Source organism: Dromaius novaehollandiae, chromosome Z, assembly GCF_036370855.1.
Source record: "Dromaius novaehollandiae isolate bDroNov1 chromosome Z, bDroNov1.hap1, whole genome shotgun sequence".
NCBI lineage: Eukaryota > Metazoa > Chordata > Aves > Casuariiformes > Dromaiidae > Dromaius > Dromaius novaehollandiae.
The window spans coordinates 21,933,628-21,955,976 of record NC_088132.1 but is presented as its reverse complement, the minus strand read 5'-3'; the positions used below and the strand labels follow the sequence as shown (position 1 = coordinate 21,955,976).

The 22,349-nt window shown below is 37.1% G+C and overlaps 1 protein-coding gene across 9 annotated transcripts in view; it reads right to left on the bottom strand.

Annotated features, from left to right (window-relative positions):
* Positions 1 to 22,349, bottom strand: part of CNTLN (centlein) — a 201,913-nt gene that overhangs the window by 58,808 nt on the left and 120,756 nt on the right. For all 9 annotated transcript variants that reach the window (XM_026097850.2, XM_064502786.1, XM_026097854.2 and 6 more), the window contains 6 exons: positions 17,423 to 17,472; positions 11,287 to 11,378; positions 7,950 to 8,470; positions 5,152 to 5,326; positions 2,039 to 2,132; positions 1,235 to 1,458 (listed from right to left, as the gene is read on the bottom strand). In XM_026097850.2, the coding sequence (XP_025953635.2) occupies positions 1,235 to 1,458; positions 2,039 to 2,132; positions 5,152 to 5,326; positions 7,950 to 8,470; positions 11,287 to 11,378; positions 17,423 to 17,472 (1,156 nt within the window). The remainder of the gene's footprint in view (positions 1 to 1,234; positions 1,459 to 2,038; positions 2,133 to 5,151; positions 5,327 to 7,949; positions 8,471 to 11,286; positions 11,379 to 17,422; positions 17,473 to 22,349) is intronic.

Genomic DNA, 22,349 nt, shown 5'->3' with positions numbered 1-22,349 from the left:
GGAAAGCACGTCACGAAGAAATCTGAGAAAGCAGAATATTTTACTTAAATTACATATATAACTGTCTGTGAAGTTTATACTGTCTATGAAACTTTACATTATGATACTGTTCATAAAGTAGGGAGATCTCCTTTGGTTCCAATGACCTTGGAAACTCCTTTTGAACAATTCATTAAGTCTATATAGTTATGCAAAATAAGTAACAGAAAGGAGGTTTTCCCTTCTCTAGAAATTAGCAGTTCCCTAGCCCTAAGAAAGTGAGAAGTGCTGCTCCTGATGCTGCTTCTGCCTTCTGTGCAATGAGAGAAATGCAGAGAACTTTGAGGAGGAGGGGATTTGATTTCTTTTTTAATGTCTGCCTCCTTCCAGCAAGTCCATCTGTTGTAGCACTATAATTCTGGAAGCAGGATGTGTGTGTGACCAACAGGAGACACTTACTGCAAAAGTGTTTGTTGATTCAGCTCTATAAAGGGCAGGCCAATCACTACAGTATGAATAGAAAAGAATTCCAGCAGAGGAGCTGCATATAGATTAACACACAGAGACAAAAAAGAATATATATATATGTATATCAACAAGAAGGGGGAAAAGCAGAAAGAAATAATAGTATAGGAAAGGAATAAATAGCAACGAAGACTAAGATAAAGAAGGAAGCTGGCATTTTTGGAGTAGTTAACCTAATACTTTGGCAGTCTCTAGTTTCACAGATCTTGTTTTCTAGCTTTCCACTTGGACAGACAAAGCTGGGATTAAATAGATATGGTTTGAGAGACCTTTGGAAGAAAACTCCAGTTGCCTTGAGCATTCCACTCTTGGAGGCAGTTGGTTTCTCCAAAAGCGGCTGCTCTTCACATAAGAATAGGTGCTGCACAATCATGTGGATTGAGCAGATTCTCAGGAAAGCTATCAGATATTCAACCAACCACAGTCTGAAAGTAAAACTTCCCTCCTTCTTTTGAATTGGGGTAAAATGTCAGTGTAAAAATCACTTTTTTCAGAAGGATTAATGAATTGCAATGATACAATAGTAAATCAGGCTTCCCTTAATTATCATTTATAGATAACAACTGGTTCAGAATCTCATATAGAACATGTTGATATATAGCATTTTTCAATTGTGATCATAACATAGTAAGAGACCAAAAAAACCCCACCTTATCTTACCATAATTCCATGGAATTACAGCAGAAAATAACCTGAACATCATAAGACACCATAATGAAAAGTGCCTTACCTGTATGGTCTGTTTACAAGTTTGAAGTCTTTGATCAGCCAAATGTAGCTGAGCTGTTAGTTTTTCATTGGCTTCTTTAAATCCTTTCGAAGAAGATACTGCTGTCTTTTTTTCATTTTGCAGAACAGCTATCTGCTGCTGCAATGACTTGATTCTTTCCCGCAACAGAGTAGCAGAGTAGCCTGGCTTCTGGACTGTGATATTTCTCCTTTTTTCTCTGTTCACTAAACATAAAATGGCATGTTTTTACACTGACAGATCATCATGAATAGGATTACTTCTAAATTTTATTTTGGCCCTTCGGAACACTGTCCTAGACTCTAAAATATATTTTATTTTCTGGAATACCATATTAATACTTTTCAGTAACTAAACTAGGAAATTAATTCAGTTAACCTATAAATGCTTCGTCTTGTTCTTTTTACCAGCACTGCAAACTCAACAAGATTTGTAATGTGGCTCAAGATTGTAGCTGGTGCATTACCAAAAATAAAGATTTCAGTGTCTTGTGAACAGATTTTTTACAGTCTAAGCCAAAACCTAGATTATTCTGTCCAGTGGCTGTGTTTGCAACAGAGGGCAAACAAGAATAAGAAGTACTGAAAAGCCTAGGTTTAATTTTACTTTAAAATAAAAAGCTAGATATTTGAAAATTTGTCCATGCATATTTTAAAATTTTGACAGGCAAATCCTCCAACAGCAAATAACTGCGTTTGTGCAGAATCATGGCACAGGTGCTGGAAAAACAGGCAGAAATGCTTTGTCAATCTTTATGAACTGGCCCAAAATACGTATTATTCCTACCTTTGTTTAGAACTGATGGATGGGCTGTTAAGAGACAGTAAATCTTCTTCCTTTTGGAATGCAACTTTTCTAGGTCCTTATTTTGTGATTGGCCCTAAATAAAAAGTGAAAACATGAAGCTTAGCTTTTTTATGACACGCCAAACACAAAACTCTGAGGTTTCCCACTTTGAACTGAACCATCAAAAATTACTTCCAGAAATACATAAAATTCTCTTGAATTATAATTTGTAAAGCAGTTCTACAACATCAGACTGTGAAGAGTACAGATTTCTGCCTTTCCCACCAAATGTACGAGAAACAAGCCACTACAAGTGCATCATAACCTTGGGAAACAACACTTCCCAAAGAATCGCAACTGAGAAATAATCAGTCATTAATGTCTGCATTTCTTTTTAAATAGGAATTTATTACTAGGAAAAAGATGAGGTGTAATCCTTCAAGGGCTACAATATCCATTTTTTCAAGATATTTCAGTAGAAAACAGAACAGTGATTATTTCCTAAGGAGGAAGATCAGTTTACACACTAAGTCCTACCTGGAAGATGCATGAATACACACATGAACATACAAATATAATCTCTTTGTTTGCACTAGGTTTAAGAAAAATCAGCTGCATGCATTTTTAATTAACTGTCTCCATTTGAAAAATCTGCTGTTCCCAGAACCTATCAAATGTTCTGTTGACAGAAGCAGAGGCTTAAAAACAATGCTGCTTGTAATCTGTAAAATAAAAATGGCCAGAGCATGGCTGACTCCAAAATGAACCTTCTGTTTTGGAATTCTCCACAGTTCAACTAATTTTTAGAGACTTCAGTTTCTAATTTTTTTATTGATAACTTATTACATACTTCTGGAAATATAACTAAAATGGTCACCATCAATTTTAATGGTGATCAGTTACCTATTAACTGCACTTTTGGGACAAGGTATTGACATTCTAAGATAGCTTAGCCATGAATTCCAAGTTCGTAAAATCACCACACAATCTGAAGAACAGGGAAAGAGGAAATGCTAGAAAAAAACGAAGTTAAGTGTGAGCTCTTCAGACTAAAGTCTGAAGCAAGGGAAAAATAAATGAGGTCAAGCTCCTGAAGCTCTGTCTCCTTAGAGAAGCGCCTTAATCAATTGTTTTTCCCTCCATCATCAACACAAACACCAGAAACCAGTACTAGTTCCCCACTAGGCCAGAGGACCTACAAAAACTGAAGGTGTGTATCTGGAAGACTGATGCTGGTTATCCATGCCATTTTTGTTGAGATGGTGATAATATATTACAGACAATGGCATTCTCTGACGATGATGAGCCTATCATCCACGATTGTAGTTAAGAGAAGATCTCCATTCTAGGCAACAGCTCTAAGGAATATGTAAATGATAAAAGAGACAGTGCCAGTAACTCTGCTGATACTACATGTTGGTATCAACTTCATACGGTGCAGAACTAAGGAAGTCCTTGTACAAATGAAGGATCTCATCTCCAACCCTAGATGTTGCTCAAGACTTAGTAGGTTGCACTTTATGGGCTTCCCTGGCCTCTCTTTATATAAGAATACCATTCCCCAATTGGAGGGTCCTCCTCAGGAGGAATTAGAGATTTTTGGTAATATTGGTGCTATTCACAGCACTGGTAAAGCCTGCTTCAATGTGGGGAAGACCAAGAACTGTCAATGCTAGATCTCTTTGCATTGCCATCTTCCATACTGTTGCCATAAGCCTTGTTTTCAAGTGCTTTTTTCTGCAACAGGGGACTTCTCCTGAAGCATATTTAGCTGATTAAGGCAGCTAGTGATGTTTCTTTTGGATGCTACAAGTCCTTCAGTCTGTTACATAATATAAACATGTCAGCATATACCTGTATCTGTCTTTTCCAACAAGAACAGAGACCAAATCCCCATACGGTGTAATGCAAGCAAACCGAAGAGGTACTGGCCATGTAGGTACTAGCAGGCAAGAGAGACTAGAGTCTCCAAGATGCTCTGCCATTTATATCCTCATTGAGGAGTGGAAGGGGACAATATGAGTAGCACACAATATTAGTCTCACATATACCAAGGCACTTGCTCCTACAGTCTATTCTACACCCACAAATGGTTGCAGATCTGTCCTTTTTTCAGCTATTCAGAAGAACAGACCTTTAGATAGGAAACACACAAGAAATATTTTACAAGACCAGAGAGGTTGTATTAATTTTTAAATTTTGGAGGGTTACTAAGAAAATATAATCTGTTTTCAAGCTTTTTATTATATCACAGTATATAATTTACTGCTGTTTGAAAACTAGTTGCAAATTCTGTTAATCAATGCTTCAGTATTCTGTTTTTCAGACGGAGAAATATCAATATCTTATGCTCTAAATTCCATGCTGTAAAGTGATTTATTTGGGCAAACGGCAGGGGAGGCGTATTAAACGCTCTTCATGTGTCCAAAAATGAGTCATTTGTTATAGACTGCATGGAGCCTTTCAAGACCTGGGAAACAACCAGCTAGCACTGCACTGTGAGAGGACAGGATATAGATACTAGGAGTGGGTCAAGGGGTTCAATTCCCAGACAACAAATGTAAAATGGTGTCACTGCCCTGAAGAAGCTAACAGCACACTTTTCTCTAGACAGAATCTGTTTTACAGAACCAGAGCCAAAAGCACCATTTCAAGGTGTGGACAATTCTCTGCTCACACCAAACAGACTAAAAAGCGGTGATGCTTGATTCATGAGTGCAGGATTTTGCTGGAGGGGAGCAGGGGATGTTGCTGTTCTTTTGTTATGAGCTAGGTCACCCTGTTCTTTTTGTCTTATCTGATTGGGAGAGTTTAATGGGGTGGCTGTGGCATTCTTTGTTTAGACTGTGAGACAGCAGGACTAGTTTAGAGCAGCTTTAAATTTTTTAATTACCTTTTGCACTCCTGGTACTCCCTCCAAATACTTCTGCAGCCAAACTGTTCAAGAAATTCTAACTGATAATGAAACTCTACCCAATGAGTATCTGAAAGCACAAGATTTTCTTTTCAGATGACAATGAGCATCAAATTCAGTGAGAGGATAACAGCAGTCATCATATTAACTATTAAACTTCAATCCTCTGCACAACAGAACAAAACAAGTTACAATATACCTTTTTATTATACTGCTGTCTTTTGCCTTTTAAATGAGCCATGTTGCAAAGCATTTGATCTTCTTGTATTTGCTTTTTCTCCTGTTGTTTATTTCTGTCTGCCAGTGGATCAATGTTCTCCATTGTTTCAATAATCACTGTTCCCAAACATTCAGAAGTTGGTATTTCAGAATCACTAAACAGCACATTTGGGAAAACAAAACAAAACAAAGCTAAAAATCAGTGATCAAAGTCAAAAGTTTCAGACAGTCACTAAGCGAGCAGGCAGAAAATACCACAAGCAGCCACTAAAGGAAACTATTTTAAGACAGAAGCTAACATAAAACCTGAGCAGTATTCATTTAGTTCATTCAATAGGTATTTACAAATATGATAAAAGGGGAAATCTCAAACTGTCTTATCAAATCCAAATGGTGTTACAGTATACATTGCTTGGAGTTCTAAGATGTTACCTGCCTCTCAAAGGCCAAAGCTTTTGTCACAGTCTACAAGAAGTGACATATTTGATAAACTACTTGATAGTACTTCTACAGTCTGCGAATGGCTCACAAATATATACCAAGTCTCCTTGTTACTTCACTTTGACCTGCGCTAACAAATCAACAAATGCACAGTATTTCATTGAATAGCATTTTGTTTCAATTGAGCTTTATTTGTAGTGTTGACTGGGACAAACTTGGAAATTACACTTCAGTGAAATCTCTATCTAGCTACTCTTTGGAGACCTCCTACCTTCTGAAAGCTTGGTATTCCTTCTATTGAAATTGGCTGTCATCCAAAGGAACCAGTCCTGAAATGCACACTCTACCTTAAAGCCTTCCTTCAACTTGCTATATGATGATAAACAATCAACGTGCTCTTAACTTCCAAGATTTCTCTGCCTTGCCCCCAGATTATCATTTTTTTCTGATATTCAGTGAAGTCTCTGAAAACAGGCCTTGGACCCATGTTCCGTACCAGCAATGATTCTTCACTATCATTTTTGCAACCAGAGCAAAAAAGGAGAGAATCTTTTTGAGGAATCCCTTGACAGAAGATATTTTTGATTTATCACTTTTTAAACCAAAACCAAAAGGCACAACTGAGTTCAGTAACATTGCATCAACGCAAGTAACATCATAAAAATCAACAGGTTAGACATGAAGGCTACGTAACCAAAGAAATGGCCTCAAACCGAAGAGGAGGGCTAAACAGGCACATGTTTATACTTCCCAAAACCAGTCCTGGTACATTGACATGTCTTAGTGACTTGGGAAGAACAGAAAGCAATGTAATGTTTTGAAGGTCCTACAGTAGCAAAGAGAGATTTCTAACTATGTGCATGTTTCTCTCATCCGAAAGCTTTCAAGGAATTTTCTTTTATCTGCAAAATGAGAGGCTTGAACCTAGGAACTCAGAGCCAGCTACCAGTGATAAAGAATAGTATTTATGAATAAGGAGAAGAGGAAACTAAATTAACTAATTTCCCTAACTACTGAGAATGACACCTTGAAATACCACCTTCAAAAATGTTTCACTCTTTTATTATAAGAATTTCCTAACCTGATAATGGCACAATTACCAAAAGTAATGTCTACGGCTAGCCGCAACAGTTGAAGCCATACAGTTACTTTTCACTTCATTTTGAACTCAACTTGAAATGACAGCTTATTTCTTTGAATTTATTCTTAAAAAGCAAAACACAGCAAATTAAACAAAAAGCTCACTAATGAAACAGGAAAATACCTTTCTGCAAAATTAGATCTGCAATATTAAATAAAATAGACAAGTGAACAAAGTTGATAATACTGATAGTAACCAATAAATTAGGTGGTACTTAAAAACTGTTTTCTCTCTCAAGATATTTTGCACACAAGCTACATATTCTTAGCCCCCTATTTTGCATGGGGAAAAGCAGTGAAACTAAGTGATTTGCTCCATATGACAGAAAAAGTCAATGTAAAGCCTGCAAGGAAGATTCAGTTTTCTTTAGTCTTTGTCAGCTTCTCCATTTTGCAGGTAGATATAGGCTTGAGAAATAGCTTCTCATGCCTCTTAGGACAAAGTATTGAAATATAAGCTGTGATACCCATCCACCTAGTGGCTTACTACTGCCTCCTCAAGCATGTGGATGCACAGAAGCATTTATGAATCTTGCCAGTGCTATTTTCTGAGGGCCTTGTGACTCATGACTGGGACTCTATGCAGTAACAATTACCTTTAAAGAACTAATTTTTAACCATCATTCAATTAAAGTTAGTACAATGACTGTGCATAAAACATACATGAAATAATTAGTGTGGATGGTTCTTAATTTAAAGGATGTTAAACAGCTTGTAGACATCTGCTAGCAAGCTGAAATGGGTCATTCAAAATTTATCTAACTAAATTAAGGGGAAAAAATGTTTCTCCTCCCGGGTCGGCATGTCACAAGATAACTAAACCGACTTAGTAGGCTTGCCTGGGAATCCTTAGCTGTCAGTGGTGAATATGCAAAGGGCCAGCAAATTAAATCAACCTGCCAAACTGTCAATTTCAAGCCTCATGACTGCATGAAAATAGCATCACTGGAAGAAATCAAGCATTGCCTTCTTTTGGGTTTCCTGGCACCTATTCAAATACTCATGCAGTTGTGGCTAATTTTGCATGCAAATTTCAGTCAATAAGCTCAGAACAAGACCTCCCAAGATATTTCAAAGGATCTGACAGTATTTTTTTTGAATACCAAATCAACAGTAGTTGAAATTCAATCTCCATTTGCTAGTGCTTTACATATGCACAGTGTCCCCTCTACAGAGCTAAGTTAATGAGAGCCGTACCTGCTTTCACTCACATCCTCCCAGCCGTCCTTACTGAAGTTCTCAAATACATTACTCATAACCTTGATGGACTGTTTGAGAAAAGCTCCATGATGTCCCAAAGAGCTCTTTTTCTTGGCTGTTTTTAATTTAACCTTGCTGCTTGTTATCTTGCAATTACATTGCCCACAGGTTGCCAGTGCTTTGGCTTCATCCAACAAACACTTCAGTTCCTGCACCTGACTCAGCAAATATTCATTTTCATTTCTCAACCTGTTAGCTTCTGCCACTTGCCTCTTCAAAATGGCAACTTCTCTTTCCTGCTCATCAATCACTAACTGAAGTTCTGCTTTGTCTTCCTTTGTTTCACAAATTCTCTTATGTAGCTTTTCCAGCTCTCTTTCTCTCAGGTCTGCATCTTCTTTTTGCACTTCTAAAGATGCTTTCAAATCATTTTTGTCCTTCAGTAACTCTTTATTTACTTCTTTCAGTTTCTTTAATTGCCCTCCAATGCCTTTGAATCTTCTTTCTAGTTGATGTACCTAAAAAAAATAAAGTCAGCCTATTTTAGCCTATCCATTAGAAAGAAAAAAATCAAAACTATGTTTTAAAATGTATTTATTATATGAAAATAATATTACATTAAGCACAAGGACAAAAGCAATCTAAAGTCCTTAATTTAAAAATAATTCTAACACAGTGCAGATGAATACATTTTAACTGCAATAATACAGCTGTTGAACAAAGGGCAGATGGTGAAAGAAGTTAAAATTCCAGGCAAAGTGACACAGAAGTTTAATATGCTAATGAACCTTCCTGATGTATCTTGAGCTCATTACTGATTTGGTTATACATACTAATTCCATTTAAAAAAACATTTTCAAAAGGAAAACTATTTTGAAATACAGACAATTTTGCCTAGCTATTTACATCAACAAGTTCTTTCACGTTTTAAATACACAAATTAAATCTTAATTTGTGCTTCAAAAAAAAAAAAAAAAAAAAAAACACAAAACACATAGAGACACCAGAAGCTCAGCAACTAAAGAATATGAAGACTGATTCTTTTTTCTGTTCACAGAAAGAGCAAATTTATCTCATCTCAGCACAACCTGTATACAAACTTACCCAACTTAGTCTGAAGAAGCATATTCTACCTATACAGGCTGAATATGCTTTGTTTTCTATGTCCCTTGCAGTTTACATGTATTCAAGGCCATGAACAATAAACTGATTCTGAATGCTCTTCAGGAACATGTACTCAAAGTTACAAACAAACCCCACAATTTTGAGAAATAAGAGGTAATTTTAATTTTAGCAGACCCTAAAACAAACAATGTGAGATTATTCCAAGAGCTTTCAAGGCCATTAGCGTGAGTTTTGTGCTCATTTAGCCATTCTGAAGAAGCATTTTTGGCTGTCTCTGTGCCAGCTCCATTCCCACTCTTTCACTGTAGGAAGTGCCAGGCTCTTGGGATTTTTCAAGAGGTGGGAAGCAACAACTATTTTCCAAGCAGCTACAGGAGAATGTATGAGGCCAACTTCAATTACTTATCCTGCAGAATACTGGCCAATCCTATCCCTTCTCAGCAATGCAAAAAACCCCAGCTTTGACATTGAAAACATGGTATTTCTCAAAAAATGCTATACTTATTTGCAAGGATTTTTTGCTATTGCCTATAAATTGTTTTAAAACTTATGGAATGATTTAGAAAGTGGGTTCTATGGGTTTGATCCAGATAAATGAGAGGTCTTAACATAAAGAACAATTAGGGCAAGAGGTGCTCAAACCTCTTCATATACATTTGTGAAGGAGTTTGACAGCAGCCCTTTAATATGCATGCTTATGCATTGCTATCTTCCTTGAGGGAAATTCACAGCACTCTCACAGTGAAGAGAGGTTGTCTTATGGCTACACAAACAAACTCACCGGTGAAATCAGGAAGAAATGGGATTTTGCCAAATACTTCAGGGAAACTGAGATTTATGATTAAAAGAATAGTTTGTGCTTTCCACCCCATTGATAAAGACTTAGACCAGGATCATTCTTTACAGCCTTCTTAAACCGAGATTCTGTTCCTATTTCTTAGTTCCTTAAAGCAACCTTTTGCATTTGCTAGTACTTAAAGTCATTTACGACAGTTGGAAGGAAACGAACAATTAATAGCTTCTATGCCTATCCCTAGGGTACCATCATAACTCTGTATATCCACAGAGATAAAAAATTATGTAGTACCTGGCAAACAAAATTATGGTTCTGAAATATAGATGATAACCAAGTGTAAACTGTGTGACATTTCAGATGGTAGCATCCAAATTATTTCAATTACTCACTCTACCTTAAGATAAATGAATGTGAGCATTTCCTATTCAGTGTGTTATTATTTTAACATGATGTTTGTCATTCAGTAATAACGAGATGACAGCCTTCATTGCCTGACCATATGGCAAGTGTTAGAAGTATATGCTATCACATCATCTGTTGTAAATTACAGTACTTCCTACAAGTTAATTCACAAATACAAAATAAACAGACATACCCAAACTGACATTCAAAGTTATAGATTTGTGTTTATTCAATTTAAGCATGCTTTTAAAGATTTATAGGTAATTAACTCAAACACTGTTTAGCAAAATGACAAACAAAAGGTGTAACACTGTTTGAAGGATGTCTTTTCTTTGTAGCAAACAAACATATGGTAAAATACAAGCGAGCCCTCTTAAGTGAACACCTGTTAAAACACTAAACTACTTGTGTATAATACAAATATCTATACAAACAGCAACTAGTTAAGAACACCTTGTTACTGTAGGAAGTAAAACGTGTAGAATGTTGAGCAGTAAAGATTAAATACACATTATATCTGCTAAGCTAAAGCACACAAAATGCATACTGTATTATTTTATGAAAAAATGACAAACGTAAAAATATCTGAAAGTACAATGTTGCTCTAAAATTTAAATGTAATAAGTAAATTTATCACTACTATGCATCAATTCTATTCTGCAGCAAAATATCATTGGAAATTATCTCCTGATATCATGTAAAGTTAAATATTCAGTAAAAGAAATGAATATTTCTGAACTTAAAAGTGGTGCATATGCTGCTCTTAATTTAGATAATTTGTTAGTTTTTGACATTTTATCTCTAAACATACTATTAATTTACTCTGACGTTAACCATGTTTGTCCCATGATGCATCCACAGCTACTGCACTATAATTGATTTTTGACACAATTTTGAAAATCCATATTTTTGAATTATGAAAGGAAAATCCTGGCTTAGATTCATGAGTACTGATTTGTACATATAACTCCTCTTAAAATTTAGATTAACTTGCTGGAGTTGATATCTTACCTTCTGTAATGTCTGATCCGAAATTTCTTTTGTATTCTTCTTTGGAGTACTGTTCTTGACCCCATCATCTTCACTAATTTTAAAAAGTAGCTCTATTAGAGAATAACACACCTCTATCAGAGAATAAATAATATTTTGTGACAGACACTATTTCAATAAAATAATACTTAGACATCTTAAGGAAATGCATTCTTTATTTTCTCAATTATTTAGACTGTGGTCTATTTTCTTGTCAAGCCTTTTGGTCAGTTTCTAAAGAGTGACCTCTTTTCACAGCCTTCTATCACATAATTATTAATCTTTGTAGCATCACAGTATGTTTTTTTCCAGAGTACAAGCTTTTCAAAGGCACAATAGATCTGCAGGTTAAAGACGCTGTACTTTCATTCCCATTTTTATTCTTTTATAGACTATTCCCTCTACGCCTTAAAAGCAGAATTCATTGCCTTTTTATCTACACAGTCACTACCAGTTTTGTTCTCTAGGTCTTGTCCCCTGCTAGGAGGATCAGAGTGATTGGTGAACAAAGCAAACAGTAACAGAATTAGGGTGGATGAAAACTTTAAACCCCCTTTTTTTTAAGTGAAAGATCATGTACTTCACCAGATAAATCACACAAATCATTCCACTGTAATGTTGTAAATTCATAACAATTAGAAACTGATACAACTAATAAGCGTGAACACGACTCTAAGCACCACTATGCACTTTAGACACTAAAAATCTCACACAGAAGAAAGTTAAAATTTTTGGTCTATTCATAGAAAAGGATGCTAACAAAAGATTTAGTAGTAATACTAAATCAAAAGTAAAAAATACTGTATTCAGATTTGAATTGAGAATTCACAAACTGCCTACTACTCAGAGAAAAGAGCAATTACAAACCTCAGAAGGTTTTTTTACTAAATTTGAAATGCTGTGTGCAAGAACAAAAACACAAAACACTGAAGACACACCAATTATTCACTATTCTCCCCCTTCTGCCCCCCCCCAAATTAACTAAAAGAATTAATCTTAAGGGATAAACATCTGCGTTACATGATGAAACTCTGTTTTAGAAGTATCATTTCAAACTATGAGATGACACTGCGGGTCACTTAAAAACTTTTGATTTACAAACAAAGCAAGTGTAGAAGAAAACAGTGTTACTCTCTGTAGATTCACAATCCTCTTGATGTAAACAGTGACTAACAAGTTTGTTAGAGTGAATTAGACCTTTCTTTTGTCTTTGGAACATGTCATGGCCAATTAATACTTCTGTATTCATGAAATAAATGGAACACTATTCTAAAGATAATAAAAGCTGAAAAAGGTAAAACTATGCATCTGGGGAATAGGTACCTTTACCTTGATATTAATATGTTAGTTCCCATGTTATTTGAGAGTACAGTCCCCCAGCACAGTGGTACTGCATACATTTACAACATTCTTTAAGTAACACACAAAGATAATATGAACATGCTTTTCATCTTTTCCTAAATATTCACTCATTTGAATGCCTGTTGTAGCTTTTATATCAGCATTTACTGTACATCACCGAAAAGAAAAATGATTTCCCACAGTCAAAGAACCTGATCAAAGCACACAAGGTGCTACATTTATTATGTGGATATATTAAAATATAATTTACAACTGTATCTATAAATAAACACATTATAACCACAGAATAAATAATATTACTGCAAAAGACATACTAAGGAAAATCTGCGTATCTTCAACATTATCATAGAAATCAGAAGCAACATAAATTAAAGAAAAACCATAGGTCACTGATGTGTAAGCCTTCCTAACGAATACAAAATAAATGGCCTATTCAACCCCCTCCCTGCCCCCAACTGTTATGCAATTGTTCACAGGAACTGCTCAGGGAGGCAAGGAAACAGCATTGCCTATAACTGTGGGTCTGCCTATGACAGCAGAAAGATTCATCATACCGGTCTGCTCAGCAAGACATATGCTCTATCCATCATACACCTACGTAAAAAATACCAAGTTCTCCCTCAAGGAACAGACCCACAAGTCATTAAATCCACAATCTTCAGTCAGCAAATTATGACGGTCTTATATAACTATACCTCTGTCCCACTGAGAAATCATTAACTGCCAGCTTTAGAGCACAGCACTTAATTTCTAATTAATAGTCACCAAATCTGATTATGAGGTAGTTTGACATGGCTGCCAAAATGGTATTTGAACTGTGATGCCACAGTTCACTATTAGGATTTGCAGAAAGCCTTCTTAGGCAGAGAAAAAACTATTAGTAAAGAAATAAATAAATAAATAAAATAAAAGTAGGTATATCAGCCAGTCACAGAATACCTATATAAACTATCAACAGGATGGCACATTAGCCTCCAGAATACAGCAGGTGAAGTTCCCCCTTACGAATAGGAGGCCTGCACTGTCTAGAAGGTTGCCAAGTTACCAGCTCCAGGTTCCCGAAGATGAGCTAAGCCTGAAGCAGAAGAACCGCTGTGATGACCAGAAGAAAGGGAGGCTATTCTTACTCAACAGCTGGGAATACAGCAGATTTAAAAGGATTATAACAACTAAAGAGGTCCAAGAACAATCTTCCATAAGAAGCAGAGGAGCAAACAGCTTGCTTTAGTAAGAAGCTTCCTATTTTTCTGAACAGGACTACATCGACCCAATTTTCACCTTTTGGAGGAAATCACCTGAGTCTCTGTCAACATCTTCAACAGGACGTGAATAGTGATGCTAAGTTTTGGATTCAATGAACATTGAAAAATAATTTTCACAGGCAATAAAGACACATCTCAGACAACTGAGCTAACACAGACATAAGCTGGGAATGGCAGAAGCAAAGTTCGCTTTTCTTGTGTCCTGTATTATTTTTAAACCCTACTAGCCAACAATGAAGAAGAGCAACAAAGCCTAACTCTACCAAAAACAAACTTCTTGAAAGCAAAACGGTTACTCTCCGCTTTCTTCTAAAAGAAATGAAGGCTGCACAACTTCTATAACAGTTCTGATGGAGGTTAAGAAATACTCTTCAAGAACTATTCATCCAAAGAACTCCGCCTGACACAGCCTGCACTGTCCAGCCTGCCTCATACAAATAGCCATTTCCTCTATAGGCTGCTAGAGTCAGCTTCTGAGTTTCAGGTTTTCACAAGACATAACAATCATCTGTACCTCTGAAAATCTCTTCAGTGATTTTCTTTGCCGATTCAACTGGATCCCAACAAATTTCTCTGGTCTTCCTGATGCAGAAAACCATCCAGTTGCATTTTCCATTTTAAGTTTGGATTTGATTTGAGGGTGAGACAGAAAGACCACAAATTATGTGACTTCTTAAAGACAATTATTTGTGGCTGAATAAAATAAATGATAGCTATTCAGTGCTTCCTCCTGACAAGCATGATCAATATCTCACCAAGCAACAGGATAGTGCCTATCACTTTTAACGCAGGGAAGCTCAGCCCCTTTTTCAACAAATTATCCCCTGATGTTAGAATGCCTGATGAAAATGGTTACCTGGTTCAGGTGAAAGTGAATAGCAACATCACTGATACCTTGAGTAAGTTCTTGTCAGGTTTCTTTTTAGAAAAGAAAACATACTTAAACGGTGAACAAATGTTACTTAGAGTGTATCATGTTTGGACTGTCAACAGCTTCCAGGTAACAGATAACTTACTTAACTTTTTAACTTTTTTAACTTTACTTTTATTTGGGAAGAGGAAGGGAGTTAATACCCATTTAGCTATTTGTGTGTTTTTATTCTCTTTGCTTGTTTTGTCATTCTTATGATCAGGAGAGAATATACCTTTGCTTTTGGTTATAGCTTGCTCAAAATACAGCTGTTGGAGTACTTTTTTTTAAAAAAAATTGTTTGTCTGTTCATTAGTGTAAAAGTTTATATATTGAAGGGCAAGTAGGATTGCTCCTCTTTAGCACAACTTATGGAAGCAAAGAAGTTTCTTAGATACAGCTTCTAGGATGTGAACAGAAAAGGTTTTCCTGTCCTGTACAGGCAGATGCAGCTACAGAACTTCTACCTAGAGTTTTCAATGTTCCAATTTCACTATTTTTTAAAAAAATAGAAAAATTAAAATCTATGACTCTATAACTGAACCCTCATTTGGGTTATAAGAAGGATGTGTACACCCTGTCACACTAAGGAGGTCACGACAGGAAATTTTAGAGACAACATGCAAGGCTTCTGCAAGTATGCTGACCCTGTCCGTGCTGGTCAGCAGGAGTTCATTCTAGCAAATAAAAACTAAAAGCAATAGTGTGGTGAAGAACCTGAGTGAACATACTTGAGCACTCAGTGTGACTTACTACCTTTCACTCGGTGTTTGATAAACAATTACAAGCTTTTGATTGTCTCATTTAATAGGCAGTGCATGTATGCGTTTTCTTATGAGCATGAGCAAGGACTGCTCACACATGCTTATACATGCTGACAGATATACATCCAGCTTCAATCGCTACAAGGTATTCTTCTACAAAACGTCAAACTCACTTGATGAAAGCATCTATGGCATTGGAATATCCTAGTGTTTCCAAGAGGAACAACAGGGAATTTACTTTTCACAGTGTGTATGATCGAGTACTTTTGTGAACTGGTGAAAGCTTGCAATCAGTTGTCAGCCTCATGGGCTAGCAAAATGTGTTGCTTAATACAATTCTTTGGATTTGATCTGGTAATTTACCAAAAAAATTCCTGTGACAAAAAATGCTGGAAAAGGTAAATAAGATTTGCCTAACACACTTCACTAGTATTTTAATCCTTCTTTTCAGTCACAATAAAGCAGTAAGTAACCACCAAACCAGTAACCAAATCAGAAGTGTGTATCCACCCATCCACTTTTAAAAGAGGGTATATTTTAATCTGAAAAGTGGCTGAAGAAAAAAGGAGGAAAGGACTATTTGTTAAAGCACTAAACATGTGAAGAGCCTGCAGTTCCAAGGATTTGACTGTTTTTTTGGAAACATGTGGTTATTGCTCAGCACATACCCAACTCCTTCTCACTGCTGGTTGCCTTTCCACTTATATCTCTGCAAAGACTGACCAAATTAGCAAAAACAAAGAAGTGATTTTTAAAGTCAGTATTTGAAATCTTCACTAGTTTCCTTCAGCTCTAGTTGGGGCAACGAGAGTAGCAGATAAGAAGTAACAAGAAAGTAAAACAGTAACTTTCTATCATCATCAGCTGAATATTTCCATTTATTTTTACAGAAATTATAAAACAAGCTTCAAGTAAAGGAAAAGCTTTCCTTTTTATTTTTTCATCCAACTGGCCAACATTATCACATAAAAGAAAATGGCCAACAGCAGAAATAAGAGACAAAGAAGAGTAAGGCTTTATTGCCATGAACATGTTCCTTTAAGAGAGGACTTCCTCAAAGTCTCCTTCTACTCCCTGCCCCTGGAAAATACTGAGCACAAGTAATTCACCACAGATTTGACAGCCAGCTGTACCTATGCACTCTTGAATACTTCTCCCACGTGATTCAGAGACAGCAAATACTACATAGGATCAGAGGAGTGATGAGAACACAATAGCCACTTATTACCTACCTCACTGGCAAAGACTCATCTCTACCATCGACTATTTTACAGATTGTACAGATACAAAAAAAGATATCCAGGAACGCATACGGTTCCACTATATTGATTTACATTCAGATCCACATACTTTTCGAGACTAGCATTAAAAAAAGAAGTCTGAATCAGCATGTGATTTGTGTATTGCTGTATTTCAATACTGCAAGAACAACTTCAGCCTCTAGAGAAAGCTTCATAAACATAAATGTTTTATTTTTTACATATATATGCACACGTATTTTAAACACATAAAAAATTAACTGTTTTTATCTATATCATATAGTATACTGCACATAAATAATTCACATCTATATAATAGTGTATGTTATAATTAGCGTATATATAAAAATTATCATGATTTAATAGGCACGTGGAAAACTAAAGAAAAAACACACTTAGAAATAAGAATATGTATGGTTTTATTCTTATAAAATACACATTCAAGAAAAAGAAATTAATTTGCATAGATACTAAACTTAAATATTTTTAATACAGAACATGAAGTACTATACTTCCCTTTTTTGTTGTAAACACAGTTAAGATCCTGTATTGTAAGCTTACCCATAGAGTGGTGTACTTTCATCTGATCCAATTCTTCTTCAAGAGCCAGTCTATGAAACAGGAAATAAGTAAAAGTAAGAATGACAGAACAATCACACACATACCAGTAAAACCATTAAAACGAAATTAAAGCAAAAACACATCAAAATATTACTGAGGAAGAGGCTGTCATCACTCAGGAATTAGTTTTCTAATTTGTCAGCACTTAGCATATCTCAGAGAGTCATCAGCACAATAACTGATTAAAATTAAAAGAATGGAATTTACAGAATTCAGATACAGTATTAGTAATAATATACACTAAAAAGTTTCAGCTTGTCCTTTTAGGTAAGAGGCAATCCAGAGACAAAAAGCAGACAGGTGGGAGATGGAATCCTATTCAGGGAAGGAAAAAGTAGTCAGTCTCAGGGGACACCGCCAGACAACTTTATGTAGATAATCTTAATGCTCTCCTTTTCCCAGCAGCTATTTGAGAAACTTACTAACAAAATCTGTCCTCCTCTTCTCTAGCCCAGATCTTCTGGGGAAATAGTAGTTTATTACTACTATAGCTTACTCTACAACATCAAGTAGCTCAGGTCAACTACCTGAATTACAGAAGTCCTGCTTTTCATTTTAGAAAACTGTGTATACATAAATTTGCCAGAAGACCAATACTAAAGTTTCAAAGTCAAATTGGGAAATGCTAGAGTTAAAGAATGTTACTTGAATTTGGTCCACTTACACTGGTGTTTTCCCATACAATCTTTACAAGCACACAATCTTTAATTATATAGCTGCACGCTGTTTAAGCAAGAAGACCCCCACCTATTTTAGCCTAGGATCCTGCAACACAGGTTAGGCATATATACAGATTTCGTTAAAAATGCAGCCTCTTAGCTAACACTCATGCACGTTATTCTAGCTCGGTTCTGAAGGATGGATTACTAATCTCCTCATAGCATTTTCTACAGCACTCCAAACAGTAGCATCTAACTGCTTTACAGGAAATTTAGTTTTTACAAAATCCCTTTCAGATGAGGCACTCAGAAACACAGGTCAAAATACTTACTAACTTACAGAAAGGAGTTAATCTGAGATACAATGACCTTTTCAGTATACACTGTATTCTACAGCACAATGTAAGTTTGATGCATCTTTCACTCAGCTGTAACTCTAAACACTGCAATTCATTTCTATGGTCTCATATGAAGTACACAGAAAGAGAAATATACGTGAAAAGTTTAAGTAACTGGTCCCTCATAGCAGGTTTGCTCTATGCACTGAAGGACAAAACACTCCTTTGGAAAGACATTCTCTGTTGATGTTGTTAAAGACTGTATTCAACAATAAAGGAACACAAGGGAGTGAATTAAGTTTGTTCACAATGCTTAATTCTTGTACTTCTATCTTCTGAACATGTAATTTCTCAGCTTTAAGGACATTCTTTGAATGAACAGATATTTACATACATACACACCACCCCCTTACACACTAGCGAGACAGCCATCAGACAGTGGTAATTGTACAGAACTTTTAGAAAGAGTAAACATATACACAAAGAAATTATTTAGAATGGTGAAAGATATGCAGTATTAGAGAAATAATACAAAATAAGTAAAGGAGTATTGTTTTATAGTCTGAATATCTGAAGCACTTCCAAAGAAATTCATCTGGCTGTGAAAGTCTCCAACTAAAGTAATGATTTATCTGGGAACACTTCAAGTTAGCCTAGACAAGAAACTATAATGTGTAATACAGATGCAACCCACACAAATCAGTGAACGTTTTGGATGAATGTTAGAGTAGCCTGAGTCAGACCAATGCTAGTTCCATCCACCACCAGTGCTCTATCTCCAACACAGGCAAAAGGAGATGCCACTCAGGGGGAGCGCACAAGCCTAACTGTTTGTGCAGTCCCTTCCCCTTATACTCCTTCAGCATGTGGAAGAGGAGGGCTCAGGCTGGCAGGACTGCAGCAGGGATGCTTGCTCCTTTTCCATAGCCACTTGCAGACTTCCTGTCCCTGAATCCATCTGATCCATCTGATCTTTTTGCACCTACAGATACTGTTTGCCTCTACAGCCTGCTGTGGCAGCAAATTCTTGAAGTTCACTGCCCACCACATGAAGCTGTGCATTGCTCTGTTTTACCCTGATCTCCCACTACTTTCACGAAGCGCCCCAGTATTCGTACCGTGGGATCCACTGAGCAACAGTCCCACATTCAGCTTACCTGCTGCCTACATGATTTCATAAACCTCAGTTTATACAGCCCTCCTCAGCCTTCTCCTCTCCAAACTGAGGAATCCACCCAGCCTTTCAAATCTCTGCTTGTCAGGCAGCTGCTCCAGCTCCTCCATCGTTTCAGCTGCCCTTCTCTCATGCTCACTAGCCTCACTACCGTCTTCCTGAGACGCAGAGATCAGAGCTGCTTACAGCACTCAAGACATGGGTGCACTAACGTACATTATAGCAACGAAAAGGTGCCCTCTCTCTTGTCCTCAGTGCTCTTCCTGGTAAGGCCCAACGTTTTCCTGGCTTTTTGGCCATCCCCACACACACAGCTGATGATTTCAGAGACCTGCCAACACTGACCATGAGGTCTCATTCCTGAGCTGTAGCTGTCCGTTCCGAGCTGCTCCTCTTCGTCATGGCTTTGCACTGAAGCTCCTTGCCATGGGCGCAGAATTTGACTGACCAAAAAGAGCTTAGTATTATCTGCAAACTTGTATGTTTCACAGTTCCCTCTCCTCTCTAAATCACCGAAGACGACATTGAATAAAGCTGGTCCCAGCTCCAACCTGTGAGGAACCCTGCACGTGACTTTTTTCCATCCTCAACATGGCACCTAAGCACTACCCTTTTTTTCCTCTGATTTAACTAGCTCCCTCCTGCTAAAAGGACCTTTCTTCCAATCCCACAACGACTGAGTTTCTTTAATAACCTTTCATGTGGAGCCTTGTCAAAGGCTATTTGAAAATCCTGATCTGATTTTATCCACATGGTTGTCACCCCTTCTGGAATTCCAGCAAGTTAATGAAGCAGGACTTCCCTTTACAGAAGTCACGCTGACACTTTCTCAACAAGACTGTGTTCAACTGTATGTTCAGCAGTAATCTTTTCCACCAACACCCCCTCTTTTTTTAAAAAAGACAGACTACCATATTCCCAGGGACGAAAATTAGACTCAGCAGTCTATAGTTCCCTCTGGAGCCATTTTTGTGGATGGGAGTTACAAGGGCAATCTGCCAGTCTGCTGGCATGGTGGCCATCTACAATGATAGGTTACAGTTCTCTAATTTCACATTTGAGTTCCTTCAGAACTCCTGGATGAATTACATCAAGTTATTAACATCTAATTTCTCTACTTGGCCTCATAATTCCTGTACACTTACTTCAAGTAGATCTAACACCTCTGACCCATCTGCTAAAAAAAACACATCAGATGTTGACATCTTCCTAGCATCTTCAGCAGGGAAGGCTGACGTAAAGATTTACAGAGCTACTTTTTTATCGCCTGTAATCCTGTGTACCTTTTTACACTGTTGTCATCATGCAAACCTACAAATTTCCTACCTTGTTTCTTTTTCACCTTATTCAACCAAAATTTTATGATTGCAGTTTACGTGTCTTTTGAAAGGCACTCTTCAAGTTCCCTCTACGCCTTCTCAACTTTCCATTTACTTTTGATCTGCCATTGCTTATTGGCCTTCCTGTTCTCACTAAAGCAAGCTTAAATTTTACATGTTGACCTTTTACATGTGACACCTAAATTTCCCCATTAAGTCTCTGCAGAGGATTTTTTAAGACTTTCTTTTTTATATTTTGTTCTGTTTTAAGTTGTAGCACATATTTTGCCTGGGTTTCTAATACAGTATCTTTCTTAACAGTCTCCAATCTGCCCACAAGCTTGTTTTACTACTCCTTTCAGTGCTTGGGAGGTTTGGAGGGTTTTGGACTAGCTACATTTTTATGTGGCTCCCTTTCTAAAAAGTGAATGTCCATATTCTAGATTGATTTGGTCTGCTCTCTCCAATACTAAGCAAACCTAATTAAAAAAGAAAAACTTCACACCCATCTTCAGAAAGGACGAGATCTAGTAACTATATGCCTCACTTCCATCTCTAGGAAAGTAAGGAAGCAAATTCTCCTTGAAGCCATTTCCAGTCACATGATAGAAAAGACAACGACTGGAAACAACCAGCATGGATTTACCAAGGGAAAGGTTTGCTTGACCAATATGATTGCCTTTTTTAAGAGATGCCTGGCTGTGTGAATAAAGGCAAAGTAGGCAATGGTATACGTCTTGAATTTGGTAAGGCCTTTGAGGTGGTCTCCCACCTTACTGCCATATAGTTGGCATCTGGAATTGACAAGCAGACAAGGTGGGTGGAAAATCAGCTGGACTGCCAGGCTCAAAGGGCGCTCAGCTGTATAAAATCCAACTGGCAGCTAGTTACTAACAGTTCCTAAGATCTCCTCAGGCATCTATAGTGGAGCCAATAACATTTAATATCCTTATTAATGACCTGAAAGACAGGTTAGAATGCACCCTCAACAAGTTTGCAGATGGTACCAAGCTAGGGGGAGCAACTGGAGGGCTGGGCCTTTGTTCAGAGAGACCCCAATAGACTGAAAAAAAATGGTTGGACAGGAATCTATTGAAGTCCTACAGAACAAGTTGAAAATGAGTCAGCAGTATGCCTTGGTAGCAAAGGCTAGCCAGATACTGGCAGCATGGGCAAAAGCATAGCCACTGGTTGAGGAAAGTGATTTTTGCCCACTGCTTGGCACAAGACATCTAGGGGGCTGTATTGAGTTTTGGGCTTCCCTGTACAAGAAAGACATTTTCATAGCAGAGGAAGTCCAGCAGAGAGCTATCAGGACTGTCAGGGACTGAAGCACATGATGTGGCTGGGTCTGTTCAGCCCTAGAAGGAGAAAGGA